General features: G+C 38.6%; 1 protein-coding gene across 1 annotated transcript in view; it reads right to left on the reverse strand.

The window, feature by feature from the left end:
* Positions 1–11202: 11202 nt before the first annotated feature.
* The window catches only part of PLPPR5 (phospholipid phosphatase related 5), a 168816-nt gene continuing 163291 nt past the window's right edge, over positions 11203–16727 (reverse strand). Inside the window, exon 8 of the mRNA XM_060119804.1 lies at positions 11203–11400. Coding sequence (XP_059975787.1) covers positions 11203–11400 — 198 coding nt within the window. The remainder of the gene's footprint in view (positions 11401–16727) is intronic.

The raw sequence follows: 16727 nt of genomic DNA on the forward strand, positions 1-16727 counted from the left end.
CGATTGAGATGATCATATGGCTTTTCTCCCTCACTTTGTTAATATAGTGTATCACATTGATTGATTTGCATATATTGAAGAATCCTTGAATTCCTGGAAAAACCCCACTTGATCATGGTGTATGATCCTTTTAATGTGCTCTTGGATTCTGTTTGGTAGCATTTTGTTGAGGATTGTTGCATCTATGTAGTTTTCTTTCTTTGTGACATCTTTCTCTGGGTTTGGTGTAAGAGTGATGGTGGCCTCATAGAATGAGTTTGGGAGTGTTCCTTCCTCTGCTATATTTTGGAAGAGTTTGAGAAGGATAGGTGTTAGCTCTTCTCTAAATATTTGATAGAATTCACCTATGAAGCCATCTGGTCCTGGGCTTTTGTTTGTTGGAAGATTTTAATCACAGTTTCAATTTCAGTGCTTGTGATTGGTCTGTTCATATTTTCTATTTCTTCCTGGTTCAGTCTCGGCAGGTTGTGCATTTCTAAGAATTTGTCCATTTCTTCCAGGTTGCCCAATTTATTGGCATAGAGTTGATTGTAGTAATCTCTCATGATCCTTTGTATTTCTGAACTGTCAGTTGTTACTTCTCCTTTTTCATTTATAATTCCGTTGATTTGAGTCTTCTTCCATTTTTTATTGATGAGTCTGGCTAATGCTTTATCAATTTTTTTACCTTCTCAAAGAACCAGCTTTTAGTTTTATTGATCTTTGCTATTGTTTCCTTCATTTCTTTTTCATTTATTTCAGATCTGATCTTTATGATTTCTTTCCTTCTGCTAACTTTGGGGTTTTTTGTTCTCCTTTCTCTAATTGTTTTAGTTGCAAGGTTAGGTTGTTTATTTGAGATGTTGCCTGTTTCTTAAGGTAGGATGGTATTGCTATAAACTTCCCCCTTAGAACTGCTTTTGCTGCGTCCCATAGGTTTTGGGTCATCATGTCTCCATTGTCATTTGTTTCTAGGTATTTTTTTGATTTCCTCTTTGATTTCTTCAGTGTTCTCTTGGTTATTAAGCAGTGTATTGTTTAGACTCCATGTGTTTGTATTTTTTACAGATCTTTTCCTGTAATTGATACCTAGTCTCATAGCGTTGTGGTTGGAAAAGATACTTGATACAATTTCAATTTTCTTAAATTTACCAAGGCTTGATTTGTGACCCAAGATATGATCTATCCTGGAGAATGTTCCATTAGCACTTGCAAAGAATGTGTATTCTGTCATTTTGGATGGAATGTCCTATAAATATCAACTAAGTGTACTGTGTTTAAGGTATCATTTAAATCTTGTGTTTCCTTATTTATTTTCGTTTTGGATGATCTGTCCATTGGTGAAAGTGGGGTGTTAAAGTCCCCAACTATGATTGTGTTACTGTCAATTTCCCCTTTTATGGCTGTTAGTATTTGCCTTATGTATTGAGGTGTTCTTATGTTGGGTGGATAAATATTTACAATTGTTATATCTTCTTCTTGGATCGATCCCTTGATCATTATGTAGTGTCTTACTTTGTCTCTTGTAATAGTCTTTATTTTAAAGTCTATTTAGTCTGATATGAGTATTGCTACTCCAGCTTTCTTTTGATTTCCATTTGCATGGAATATCTTTTTCCATCCCCTAACTTTCAGTCTGTATGTGTCCCTAGGTCTGAAGTGGGTCTCTGTAGACAGCATATATATGTCTTGTTTTTGTATCCATTCAACGAGTCTGTGTCTTTTGGTGGGAGCATTTAATCTATTTACATTTAAGTTAATTATCGATAGGTATGTTCCTATTACAATGTTCTTGTTTTGTGTTTGTTATTGTAGTCTTTTCCTTCTCTTGTTTTTCCTGCCTAGAGAAGTTCCTTTAGCATTTGTTGTAAAGCTGGTTTGGTGGTGTTGAGCTCTCTCAGCTTTTGCTTGTCTGTAAAGGTTTTAATTTCTCCAACGTCAAATCTGAATGAGATCCTTGCTGGGTAGAGTAATCTTGGTTGTAGGTTTTTCCCCTTCATCACTTTAAGTATGTCCTGCCACTCCCTTCTGGTTTGCAGAGTTTCTGCTGAAAGATCAGCTGTTAACCTTATGGGGATTCCCTTGTGTGTTATTTGCTGTTTTTCCCTTGCTGCTTTTAATATATTTTCTTTGTATTTAATTTCTGATAGTTTGATTAATATGTGTCTTGGCGTGTTTCTCCTTGGATTTATCCTGTATGGGACTCTCTATGCTTCCTGGACTTGATTAATTATTTCCTTTCCCATATTAGGGAAGTTTTCAACTATAATCTCTTAAAATATTTTCTCAGTCCCCTTCTTTCTCTCTTCTTCTTCTGGGACCCCTATAATTCGAATGTTGGTGCATTTAATGTTTTCCCAGAGGTCTCTGAGACTCTCCTCAGTTCTTTACATTCTTTTTTCTTTATTCTGCTCTGCAGTAGTTATTCCCACTCTTTTATCTTCCAGGTCACTTATCCCTTCTTCTGTCTCAGTTATTCTGTTATTCCTTCTAGAGAATTTTTAATTTCATTTATTGTGTTTTTCATCATTTTTTGTTTGCTCTTTAGTTCTTCTAGGTCCTTGTTAAATGTTTCTTGTATTTTCTCTATTCTATTTCCAAGATTTTGGATATCTTTACTATCATTATTCTGAATTCTTTTTCAGGTAGACTCTCTATTTCCTCTTCATTTATTAGATCTGGTGGGTTTTTGCCTTGTTCCTTCATCTGCTGTGTGTTTTTCTGTCTTCTCATTTTACTTAACGTACTGTGTTTGGGGTCACCTTTTCGCAGGCTGCAGGTTCGTAGTTTCTGTTGTTTTTGGTGTCTGTCCCCAGTGGCTAAGGTTGGTTCATTGGGTTCTGTAGGGTTCCTGGTGGAGGGGACTAATGCCTGTGTTCTGGTGGATGTGGCTGGATCTGGTCTTTCTCGTGGGCAGGTCCATGTCTGCTGGTGTGTTTTGGTGTGTCTGTGGCCTTATTATGATTTTAGGCAGCCTCTCTGCTAATGGATGGGGCTGTGTTCTTGTCTTGCTAGTTTGTCATATGGTGTTCAGCACTGTAGCTTGCTGGTTGTTGAGTGAAACTGGGTCTTGGCGTTGAGATGGAGATCTCTGGCAGATTTTCGCCATTTGATATTACATGGAGCTGGCAGGTCTCCTGTGGACCAGTGTCCTGAACTTGACTCTCCCACCTCAGAGGCACAGCCCTGCCACCTGGCTGGAGCACCAAGAGCCTTTGGTCCACACAGCTTAGAATAATAGGGAGAAAAAAATAGAAAGAAAGAAAGAAAGAAGATAAAATAAAATAAAGTAAAATAACGTTATTAAAATAAAAAAATAATTATTAAGAAAACGATTTTAAAAAGTAAAAAAAGAAAAACAAAAGTGGACGTACAGAACCCTAGGACAAATGGTGAAAGCAAAGCTATACAGACAAAATCACACACAGAAGCATACACATACACACTCAGAAAAAGAGAAAAAGGGGAAAAAATAATATGTCTTGCTCCCAAAGTCCACCTCCTCAATTTGGCTTGATTCGTTTTGTATTTGAGTATTCCACAGATGCAGGGTACATCAGGTTGAATGTGGAGATTTAATCCACTGCTCCTGAGGCTGCTGGGAAAGATTTCCTTTTCTCTTCTTTGTTCTCACAGCTCCCGGGGTTCAGCTTTGGATTCGGACCCGCCTCTGCCTGTAGGTCGCCTCAGGACATCTGTTCTTCGCTCAGACAGGACGGGGTTAAAGGAGCAGCTGATTCGGGGGCTCTGGCTCACTCAGGCCGGAGGGAGAGAGGGGTACGGATGCGGGGCGAGCCTGAGGTGGCAGAGGCCAGTGTGACATTACAACAGCCTGATGCGCCGTGTGTTCTCCCGGGGAAGTTGTCCCTGGATCACGGGACCCTGGCAGTGGCGGGCTGCACAGGCTCCCTGGAGGGGCAGCGTGGATAGTGACCTGTGCTCGCACACAGGCTTTTTGGTGGCGGCAGCAGTGGCTTTAGCGTCCCACGCCCGTCTCTGGGGTCCGCGCTGATAGCCGCGGCTCGCGCCCGTCTCTGGAGCTCCTTTAAGAGGTGCTCTGAATCCCCTCTCCTCACGCACCAGGAAACAAAGAGGCAAGAAAAAGTCTCTTGTCTCTTCTCCCAGACTCCCTCCCGGCTAGCTGTGGCACACTAACCCCCTTCAGGATGTGTTCACGCCGCCAGTCCTCTCTGCGATCTGACAGAAGCCCGAGTTTCAGCTCCCAGCCCCGCCCGCCCTGGCGGGTGAGCAGACAAGCCTCTTGTGCTTGTGAGTGCTGGTCGGCACCAATCCTCTGTGCGGGAATCTCCCTGCTTTGCCCACTGCACCCCTGTGGCTGTGCTCTCCTCCGCTACTCCGAGTCTTTCCCCCTCTGCCACCTGCAGTCTCCGCCCGCGAAGGGGCTTCTAGTGTGTGGAAACCTTTCCTCCTTCACGGCTCCCTCCCACTGGTGCAGGTCCCGTCCCTATCCTTCTGTCTCTCATTATTCTTTTTTCTTTTGCCCAACCCAGGTATGTGGGGGGTTTCTTGCCTTTTGGGAGGTCTGAGGTCTTCTGCCAGCGTTCAGTAGGTGTTCTGTAGGAGTTGTTCCACATGTAGATGTATTTCTGATGTATCTGTGGGGAGGAAGGTGATCTCCGCTTCTTACTCTTCTGCCATCTTGAAGCTCCTCACCATATGCTTTTAAAAGGCCCTGCTTTAGTGATTACTTTGCTACCAGTTGATTTTTCTTCTTTTCATTTCTGGACCATAAGTGTGGTGTCTCTGGAAAACCTCAGATGGCTTGACCAACCCTAGCATGAATGAGGTGCCACTTTCCTCTTTATGTCATTGAACTGGAAGGCTCAGCATTAGAATAATGAAATAAAGAGGCTCAGAATCCTGGAGCGAAAGAAAGATAAGAGTAATTCAACTTAAAGCCTTTGTTTTACCTCTCAGGTCACGGAGGCCAAGAGTGCATACATGTTTTTTCTGAAGTCACACATCGTATGTCTCCAGATCATCATTCAATCCCTTTTCCATTGAACTCTTCTGTTATAAAACATTAAAACAATTTGGAAAGTCAGTACTATAAAGTGTGATGACCATGAACTATTAGACTCATTTTTTGTATTACTTTTGGTTCCTAATGCCCAGGAACAAAATATTTTGAATATTTGGAACTCTTGGGATAAACTACTGGTTAAAGCTCTCATGATGGTGATAATAGCTTTTGTGTATTTTGTATCCCCTTTTATTACTGGACAGAGGAATCATTCTCAGACCTTAAGTTTTCCTCCTTGTCATTTAACTATCATGTAGACTTTCCCTGTTGATAAAAGGTCTTCTTTTCCCTGCCATGGATATGGTAGCCTTTCACTAAATGTCTGGGCCCATTTAGTTAAGCTCCTGCTTTATTGCCTGAACCTGTATCTTCCTAAATACATAAGCCTTTAGTTGCATCAGAGACAAAGAGCATTAAACAAATTGGAATTATCTCTTTTGACCTAACAAATAAAAGAGCTTGGGCTTCCCTGGTGGTGCAGTGGTTGAGAGTCTGCCTGCCGATGCAGGGGACATGGGTTCGTGCCCCTGTCCGGGAAGATCCCGCATGCCGCGGAACGGCTGGGCCTGTGAGCCATGGCCGCTGAGCCTGCGCATCTGGAGCCTGTGCTCCGCAACGGGAGAGGCCACAGCAGTGAGAGGCCCGCGTACCGCAAAAAAAAAAAAAAAGAGCTAGCCATTTGATGCAACTTGTAAAACATTATCTCTAATAAGCAACTTTCTCATTATAATTATTTTGATGTGCTAATTCTCATGTAGTACTAGCTACCTTTTTGTACTAAGTTATAGTGCTCATATTTTTCTTTGATGAAATTTGATGGAATTTAGATAGCTTTAGAACGTACATATATTAAGGAGGCCTACCATTACCACACAGAAATTTCATGTGTTCTTTGAGTATAATTTGACCCCTAGCCTTAATATTGCTCATAAAATTAGACATCCTTTTTAAAATCATTACTCAAAAAAATAACATTTTAAAGAATACAAATGAGAAAACACTTCAGCCTTAACAAGTGTATGCCACACTGTGATTTCATCACTTGTTAATGATATTTAAAAAGAAACAACTTTATATTGTTAAATTATGTAATTTAAAAAATTTACTCATGAAATAAAATATAGCTAAGCTATATCTTCCATTTTCATAGCATGAGTTGTTGCTGAGAGTTTTACTGAGCCAGAGATTACCTTTCCTAGACTTTTTGCAACCAGGTTAAATGATTTTCATCAATGGAATGGGAACTGAAGTGGGAGGACACTTTTGGACCCGGGTTTTTTTAAAAGCAGTTATGCCTTCTCCAATGTCTCTCACACTCTCTCCCTTTCCCCTTCTGCTGGCTGCAAGACGAAAACACAGAAGTCCTAAGGGAATCCAGGACCACAGGCAGAAGGAACCTGGTTCTCTGAATCACTGCATAAAGGAATGTCACATTCACCAAACAAGAACAGCCACCTTGGACTTTTGCATGAGAAGGAAATGAACCTCTATTGAGGTTACTCATGGAAATTTGGTGATTTATTTTTTACAGCAGTGAACATTTCCTAACTATAATAGTTTTATATGCTTCTATGAATTTACAAAGAAGTAAAACTGGCTTGTTTATTTTTGAAACTTCTATTTCCAACTCCCACTCAGTGTCTAGCACAGTGTTTTCATACTCAATGAGTAACAATGAAACTATCTCTTACTGAGTTCTTGCTATGTGGGCATCACTATGCCTAGAGATTTTCATTCATTATCATAATCATCTTTACATCATATTACAAAATCATTACAAGGGAATATGAAAAAATGTAACCTCTCCATGGACACAGAGAAATCATAAAGCTTGCTCAAGGTCACACAGTAAAATTTTAAACCCATAATATCTAATTTCAAAACATATTTTTTATACCAAACTGTTAAATCTTTGCAAATTTCACTTATTGAGGGCTTTCTCTGGGCCATTTTTGTATTTTGCATGAATCATTTCATTTAATTCTCCAACAAGCATATGTGAAAGGTAACAGAAGAGGTAAGACTATTTTATAGCTTTTGTGCACTTAAGCATCTTTCAAGCACGTGCCCTGTGCACAGTTTTATGGTATGTGAAATCCAAAGAAAGTAAGTTTATTTACTATTTTACAGAGTGGTTAGATAGCCAAATGCTGATATAACCACAACTGAAGAACTTAAGCAAGTCATAGTGGAACTTTAAAATCAAGAAAGCCTGTAACTTGGATATGGAAGACTTAACTAGAAAGATATTTTATTAGTTTGCTAGGGCTTAAACAACTGGGTGGCTTAAATCTCAGAAACGTGTTGTCTCACAGTTCTGGAGGCTATAAATCTGAGATTAAGGTGTCAGCATGGTTGGTTCCTTCTGAGGGTTGTGAGAGAGAATCGGTTCCATGCCTCTCACCCAGCTTCTAGTCGTTGGTTGGCAATTTTGACATGCCTTGGCTTGTAGAAGACTCACCTTAATCTTTGCCTTTATCTTCACATGGTGTTCTCCCTGTGTGCATATCTATCTCCTAATTTCCTCTTTTTTTTTTTTTTTTTTTTTCAGTACGCGGGCCTCTCACTGTTGTGGCCTCTCCCGTTGCGGAGCACAGGCTCCGGACGCGCAGGCTCAGTGGCCATGGCTCACGGGCCCAGCCACTCCGCGTCATGTGGGATCCTCCAGGACCGGGGCATGAACCCGCGTCCCCTGCATCGGCAGGCGGACTCTCAACCACCACGCCACCAGGGAAGCCCCTAATTTCCTCTTTTTATAAGGACTTTAATCATATTGAATTAGAGCCCACCCTAATGACCTCATTTTAATTTGATTACCTTTCTAAAGACCCTATGTCCAAATAGGTCACATTCTGAAGTACTTGGAGTTAGGACTTCAACATACAGATCTGGGGGGACACAATTCAAACCATAACAGATATTCATGCATTTACTTAATGATCCCATGACCACTAAACATCTACAGGGTGCCAGGCACTGCTTTGTGGGGTTGGGGGGAGAGTAAGCAATAAACAAAACAGATAAGGTCCAAGGTCCGTGCTCTAATGGCATGTGGTCTCACTTGCACCTGCCTAGTCCAGAGTTCCTTCTGGACTCCTTATGAATTTTCTTGATAAATTATTTTAACATTTTAATCCCATATTTTAAGTAGCTAAAAGAGTACATATATCTGCCATTTTTCATACCCTGTGCAATAAGTAAGCACTTCAGCTGTATTAAATAAATGAATTTATTCCACCTGGGGATAAAATTTGGATGTTAGAAAAACTATTGGTTTTTTTTTTTTTTTAATGTCCCCAGCACGACCTTCAGTGAATTATTTCTGGCTGTGTATTAAATGACATAACATACAACACTGTAAGCAAATTAATTGTTATTCAACATAACATTGCTTTGCATTAATTTTGCATTTCTAAGCTATTAAAATGCTTTATACACTCTAGGCCTATACTTCTGAAGTTAAGGACTTTGCAAAATGATATACCAATGGCCTTTTAAAATGTTCTTACCACATCTGCTCTTTCCAGTGCAGGGAAACTGGCAGGATTCAGGGAAGGGGATCCTCATGGACAAGAGCTAACAGGAATCAATGCACAGTCTGAAAAGATAAGTGTGGCTTAGGAGTTCTCCTAGAAGAAATTAGGCAACAACCCTTTAAGATATGAAGTACACAAAATAACATTTCCATATCAAGAACATCTGCCAATTTCTTGAGAAAAGAATAATTAGAAAAAAAAGTCATCTTTCTACTCAGATGGTCTCCTGGACCAGTGAGACTCAGAACTATGCTGTTGGCATCTGGATAGCATCTACTGAGCTACAGCTGTGTTACCCAATGTGGGGGGCAGAGCAGTTCTGCAGAACTGGAACATTCTTGGAAACTGGTTCCCAGCTTGCATTTGTTCTTCTTTTTGGAACATCTTCCCCTACCCCCATCTTCCTTTTGTCAGGCTAATTTTCTCAGCTATGGCTGAAAATTTGAGTTACCACCTTTGAGAAATTCTCCTTGATGTCCCCAATTCCACATTAGTGTCCCATGCTCTCTGCCCCTCTGACACAGTACTTACCCCTATAACAGCCGCCACCAGTTTAAGGGTAAATGCCAACCCACTAATGTGTCTCTTCCACTACACAGTGAACTTCCTGAGGCTAAGGATTACATCCTTTTCTCTGCTGTAGATCTGATGCCTGGAATTTAGAGATGCTCAACATGTATTTGTCAAAAGAAAAAGTTAGAATGATAAATATTATATCCAGGTCTTTTTCTAAGAACATATTGTTTAATTTAAACTAGAAAAGCACAGCATAAAATGAAGAAGTATGTGGATAAACAGTATTCATAATTAAATAAGGGATTTTCTGTTGTTGCTCTGTCATTTATAGTTGGATGACATTTGAGAAGTCAATCTTGCTGAAACTTAGCCCCTTCATGAATAAAAAAGAAATAGTCTCATCCACCTCCCAGTGGTGTTGTGAGGATCACCTGAGACATATACGCGAAGCATTTTGTAAAATTATCAGGTTTGTTATTATTACTAAAAAAATCAGTGTCATAAGTCAGATTGCATAAAATTCACTTATGGAAAGAACAAGTACCCAAAGATCCTCAAATTTGCTTTATTGCCAATAATGCTTTTGGTAAATTTTTCTCTGTATCATTGTCAACAAACATTTATGGAACTTGTGCTGGAAACTTCATTTGCATTTCTGTGAAAGTATGGGAGGACTGGCATCATCAAAAGTGTTTCTTAGTTAAATGATAAGTCATTTGAATTCTTTCATTTTGTGGATTGCAACCTTAGGAGTGCGTTTGTTCAGAGTAGAAGCTTGGTGTGCTTACCCTAGGCTCAGTGAGGCTTTTGTAAGATAAAATAGTGAAACCAACCACTGTTTTGACTTCTTTTTGTTTTTCGTTCCTATGGCACAATATTAGTTTACTGTTTTAGTTTCCTCTTGTTGTTGTAACAAATTATTTCCAGTTTAGTGGCTTAAAACAACACAAATTTATACTCTTACAAATCTGGAGGGTCAGGAGAATAATATTAAAGTGTCACCAGGGCTGTGTTCCTTCTGGAGGTGTCACTGGGGAATCATTTTCCTTTTTCAGTTTCTAGAATCTGCTTGCATTCTTTGGATCATGGTCTCTTGTAACACTCCAACCTCTTGTTTCCACTGTCATATCTCCTACATCTTATTTGACTCTCTCTCCTCCTCCTCATAAGGTCCCTTGTGATTATATTGGGCCCACTTGGATAATCCAGGATAACCCTCCTCATTTTAAGATTCTTAATTTAATCACACCTGTACTCTTTTTTGGTCATGTAAGGAAACAAATTCACAGGGTCTGGAGATTTGAACCTCTTTAGCCCAAAGGACATCTTTGAGAGGCCATTCTGTTTACCATGATATCCAAAACCTTTTCTCTTTTTGAACTGTTGCTTTTAGTAGCATTGAAGTCACTGTTTTCTGGGATTATAAGTGATGAATTTATAGCTTGTATTAGGTATCTTGATCAGGTTGTATTAGATAGCTCTATTTGCTGTATAACAAATAACTTCAAAATTTGCTGCTTAGATTAACATAAGCACACTACTATATATAAAACATAACCAACAAAGACATATTGTATAGTGTAGGGAACTATACACAATATTTTGAAATAACCTATAAGGGAAATGAATCTGAAAAATATATATATACATATGTGTAACTGAATCACTTTGCTGTACACCTGAAACTAGCACAACATTGTAAATCAACTATACTTCAACTAAAAAAATTCCCCCGGACTTCCCTTGTGGTCCAGTGGTTAAGACTTCACCTTCCAATGCAGGCGGTGCAGGTTTGATCCTTGGTCGGGAAGCTAAGATCCCACATGCCTCATGGGCAAAAAAACCAAAACATAAAACAGAAGCAATATTGTAACAAATTCAATAAAGACTTTAAAAATGGTCCACATAAGAAAAAAAAAATTATCGTTATTCCCCTCCCTTCGGGGAGAAGGTGTTTTTAGAGTACAAGCCCTTCCTTCCCCATTCCTTGATCAATGAATAAAGCTTCTGCTTGCATACAGAAAAAAAAATTGCTACTTAAAACAACAAGATGTATTATCTCACACAGTTTCTATGGGTCAGGAATACAGTAGTGGCTTAGCTGGGTGGTCTGGCTCAGGTACTTTCTTAAGGTTTCAGATGTCCTCTGGTGCTGCAGTCATCTTCAGATTTCACTGGGCTGCAGCAGCTGTTTCCAAGGTCCCAAGGACACTCACAGACACAGATGGCAAGCTGGTGCTGGCTATTGGAGAGAGGCTTCAGTTCTTCACCAAATGGATTTCTAAATAGACTTGTTGAGTGTTCTGACATGGCAGTTGACTTCTCCTAGGGAGAGTAATCCAAGAAAGATCAAGGTGAAAACCCACAGTGTTTTATGAACTCCCTTTGGAAGTCACACACTGTAAGTTCCACACTGTCTAATTGGTCACCCAAGTCAGCCATGAATCATTGTGGGAGGGGACTACACAAGGGCAGAAATACCAGGAGGGAAGGATCTTTGAGACATTCTCAGAGCTTAGCTACCATGTAGGTGGTACCTATGTACTAAATAGGTGTACACAAGTGAGTGTTCTCTTGGTGTGATTAAATGTTGACCACCTGTGAGACTGAAGTAGGTCTCTTTATTAAATCAGCTATATATATAGTCTCCTAAGATGAATCAAGAAAAGGCAATGATGAGCTTTTTCTCAGACATGAGTAAGAGGTCGGGCATATAGCAGCATCAATATTGGAATGCCAATATTGTGACTTGAATTTCAAGGATCTTATCTCTAATCCAAGCCATGTTAGAAAAGAAAATTTACTGTACGATCCACTACAAGTTATTTCACTTCATTTCATCAGATAAATGTTAGGAATCGATTCCTGACTGTCGTCTAATAGTCTAGCACGTTAACTCCTAAGAACAGTTTTCCTCTGCTGAAAAACCAATCTGTAAAGAAGAAATGTATGTAGAATTCCGAGAGAGATGAGCATCTGGCCATCGACAGTTTTTCTTCTTTAATATAGACTTCTGACATTTTCCCAGCTTGAAAGTTTCACCTTTCAGAACACTCTGGTTGGTTTCAGGATCTGCCACATCCCACTTAGTGTGTTACAGAGTATTAACAAATTACATGCTTTGCTTTTATATTTAGTGTTTTCTGACAGTATAGTTTTACTACCTTCTGCTTCTGACAGTAGCCAAATGAGCCTTAAACTATCTCATCATCTCTTCATTTATCCTCCTCCTCCAAAAGGCAGAGAGAGGGAGAAGTGAGGGGAATATGGGGAGGAAGGAGGAGAAAGAGAGAGAGAAAAGAAAAAGAGAGAGAGAGAGAGAAAAACCTCTGTCTCATCACATGGAAACTAATTTTATCATCAATAGCTGTGAGATCTTCAACGTTGTCAGCGGTTTGGGGGTTGGTTGAGACTGCCAGAGATGCAGCAGTAACACTTTCTTGTAGCACCAAAGGAAGTGTCAAGATAGAGCAGACACTTCAGCAGCCAGAAAAGCAGATTTAGCGACAGCCACTCTCTCCTAGTCTATTTCTGGAGACCAGGATAGTTCTGCCATTAAGAACAAATTTGAAACCAGAGTCTCTTCTGAATACAATCTCTTTCCTGTGAGTCTCTTTTGGGGGTTGTCTTCTCTCCTGCGCCCATAATACATCAGGTACTAGAGGTGAGACAGGAATCCTGCTTGCTCCTACTGTTCCTTATGGACCCTTCTCTTTCCTCTCTAAACCGACAGAAAACACCCAATGCAGCCCATCTACTAACCCATCTGCCAAACCAACACCTCCTTATTCCTTGAAGCTGTTAGATCCGGGCTGACTGTCACTCTCTCCAACACTACTCCTGTCATAACAATGGATGATTTCAATATTCACTTAAGCCAGTTTTCCAAACCCCTAAAATCTCAGTTTAGCTGCCCTCCTCCAGTGATGACTTTTTTCTCCTAAACTACCTCATACACCATTTCCACTGCTAGTACCAATACTGAAATCCCTTTGTAACTTAAACCCAAGTATCGTGTCTCTTTTAACTCTTTTGCTCACTCATACTATTGCTCTGATTACTGTTTCAATCCCCCTTTCAGAGTTAAAATCCAATGATTCTACCACCTTTTTACTTATTCTTATGTCCTTCCTTCCTTCCTGAAATTCCATTGTCTATCAGTATAATCATTTCTTTGAAGATGCCTTTACCTTTCTTATATTTATTTGGCAAAACCCCAATCCTGGTTAAATCTAAATCTCTGCCTACCTTATCCCTGTACCTGCTCAGGTGAAAATGTCTGGAGAAAAGCAAGTAACCACGATGACTGGTCTCACTTAAGCCCACAATCAATAACTTTAATTGGGCTTTTAACATTTCTCAACAGTAATACTATAGTTTTTGCTCGATTCATTTTCCATTTCTCGTAAATGACTACTTTATACTTCTTCCTTCACACTTCTAATCTCTAACACCTTCCTCACCTCCCTGAGAAAGCAATCAGAAAAGGATCTGTCAAGTTCTTGCCATTTATATATGCTCTGTATTTCCTCATGTTACAATAGAAGAATTGCTTGTGCTCTGAGGTAAGTCCAGCCTCTCTCATTTGTGCTAGATCCCATCACCTTTTGCTCATTCAACCAATTCTCTCCTTTTATGTCCAAGTTGATAGTGATTTTCTCTTTATCATATTTTCTTCATTTGTATACAAAAACTCTATCCTTTCTTCCTTCTTAAAAATACATCTCTTAACCCAACTTCCCTTTCAGTCACTGTTCTATTTTTTTTTTTTTCTTGTCTGAGAAAAGCCCTTCCGAAAATAGTTGTCTCTGTGCACTGGTTTACTCTCTGTACTGAATTCACTCTAGTCAGGCTTTCATTCCCACCATTCCACTACAGCTAGTCTTCTCCAGGTCATCAGCTGACTTGCTTGTTCTGAACAAAGGGTCCATCTACAGCTCTCATCATACTTAACCTACACATAGAGGTTGATAGATTTGATCATTCTTTTCTCCTTGAAACACTTTCACTTGGTTTCCAGAGCATCATAATCTTGCTCTTCCTGCTACCCCTCAGTTTCCTTTGATGACTCTTTTTTTCTCATCTCCCTGGCCACTTAATGTCGGAGAGCCTCAGGGATAAGTCTTACTCACTCTGTAAGTATAGAGTGTTGAATTTATTTCAGGTATAAATTATACATATAAATATATATAATCAGGTATACATAAAATGTATATCCTAGCTCCAATCTCTCCCGTGAATAACAGACTCATATATCCAACAGTCTACTGGACATCTCTTGAATAGATAATAAATCTCTGTGGTCACAACTCAGTTCATACTATTTCTCCTCAAAACCTGTTTCTCTTTTAATCTTCTTCATTTCAGTTAATGGCAGCTCGATCTTTTTGCTAAAATTTTCAGATCAATCCTCCTTGACTTCTCTCTTTTTTTTCAAACTTCATATTTACCTATCCGCAAATCCTATTTTGTGTATCTTCAATCATATTCAGAATCTGACCCATTCTCACACTCTATTACCACACTCATCTATGCCTTCATCTCTCACCTGGATAACTGTAATAACCACAAAACTGGTCTCCTTTTTTCTGCCCTTACCCTCTCCCCCTTGTCTATTCTTCACAGCAGAGGGACGCAAAATATTTTCTAATTTCCATTACAATTTATTCTTTGATCCATAGGTTATTTAGAAGTGTGTTATTCAATTTTTATTTATTAGAAGATTTTCCACTTTTATAAATTGATTTCTACTTTTAATTCCATTGTGTTAAAGAAACACGCTCTGTGTGAGCTCTATCTTTTAAATTTATTAAGACTCATTTTTACTGCCAAGCATATGGTCTGTTTTGGTCCATGTTCCATGTACACTTGAAAGCAATGTATTTTCTGCAGTTGTTCGGCATAGTACACTACAAATGTCACTTAGGTAGAGCTGGTTAATAGTGTTCTACCAATCTTCTATATGTTTACTGAATTTTGTGCCAGTTCCCACTGTAAATTACTGAGAAAAAAAAGTGTGAAAATTATCCAAGTGTTATTTGTGGACATACGTATTGTTTTTCTTTTCATTTTTTCTCCATTTTTCCAAGCACTTTGAAAATGTGTTATTTGGTTAATATATTTAAGGTCATTATAACTTCCTAATGAACTGACACTTTTTATCATTAAGAATTCTCCCTCTTTATCTCTGTTAGAAATCCTATCTTTGAACCATAAAGCACATCTGCTTTGTCTAATATCTATATAGCCACACTGCCTTTTTTAAAAATTAGTGTTTGCATGCTATATAATTTCCTGTCCTTTTTCTTTCAATGTATATGTGTCCTTATATTTAAAATAGATCCCTTGTAAATAGCATTTAGTTGGTTCTTCTTTGTTTCCAGTCTGACAATCACTTGCTTTTAAATAGAGTGGTTTAGTCTGCTTAGGTTTATTGTAATTACTGATATGATTGAGTTTAAACTTACTGTCTTGCTCTTTGTTTTGCATATGTCCCATATGTTCTTTGATTTTTTGAAGGGAAATTTAAAAAATAATTTTTTATATTTGCCCTCATATTTGTCACCTTCAGTGTTCTTCATTACTACAGGTCCAGACTTCTATCTGGAAACATTTCTCTTCAACCTGAGAACTTCTTTTGTACTTCTGTAGTGTGGGTTTCCCACTGTTGAACTTACTAAACACTTAGTAAGTAAGAAATGTCTTCATTTTGCTTTCATTTTTGGATAGACATTTTTTTATTGGATATATGATTCTGAATTAAAAGAATTTTCTTTTCTAAATGTTAAAAAAGTCATTACATGCTCTCTTGGATTCCACTTCTTTCTGATGAGAAGACAGCCATCATTTGTATTATTCTACTCCTAATGTGTGTTTTGCCCCTTACTGGTTTTAAGATTTTTCTCTTTGTCTTTGGTATGCTTCAATTTTCACTTTTATGTGCCTCAGTGTGGTCTTTATATTTATTCCTTCTCCTGGAATTTGCTGAATTTTTTTCTTCTGTGGATTAATATTTTAAATCAAATTTGAAAAATGTTTGCTCACTATCTTTTCAAATATTTTGTATTTTGTTCCATTTTCTCTCTTCACTCCTGTATGCTAGTTGCATGTATCTTCAACTGTTTGACATTAGCTCAGGTGATAATGGAAACTTTGGCCCGCATTTTTTATTCTTTCATTTTTCTTCTCTGTATGTCAGATTAGATAACGCCTATGATCTGACTTTGAGATTACTAAAATTTTTTCTGCTTTTCTCAAGGCTGTTTAAACATCTCAATAAATTCTTTCCTTCAGAAAGATTTTCTTTTCAGTCCTAAAATTTTCATTTGGTCTTTTTCTAGAGTTTCAACTTTTTGCTAAAATTTTCCATCTGTTCATACCTTTTGTCCATATTTTCCACTAAATTATTTAACATGCCAATAATAGCTCTTTTAAGTCCCTCACTGCTAATTCCAACATTTGAATTATTTATGGGTCTTCTATCAGCCAACTTTCTGTTGAGATAGGTCTCTTGTCTCATCTTCTTGCATATTTAGTAATTTTATTATATGCTGAACATTGTGAATGATAAATGGGGAGCTTCTGGATTACACCATTTTCCTCTAAAGAGGGGTTTTTGTCCCAATGAATAGTTAAATTTTTGGCAGGTTACT

Source organism: Mesoplodon densirostris, chromosome 2, assembly GCF_025265405.1.
Source record: "Mesoplodon densirostris isolate mMesDen1 chromosome 2, mMesDen1 primary haplotype, whole genome shotgun sequence".
Classification (NCBI taxonomy): domain Eukaryota; kingdom Metazoa; phylum Chordata; class Mammalia; order Artiodactyla; family Ziphiidae; genus Mesoplodon; species Mesoplodon densirostris.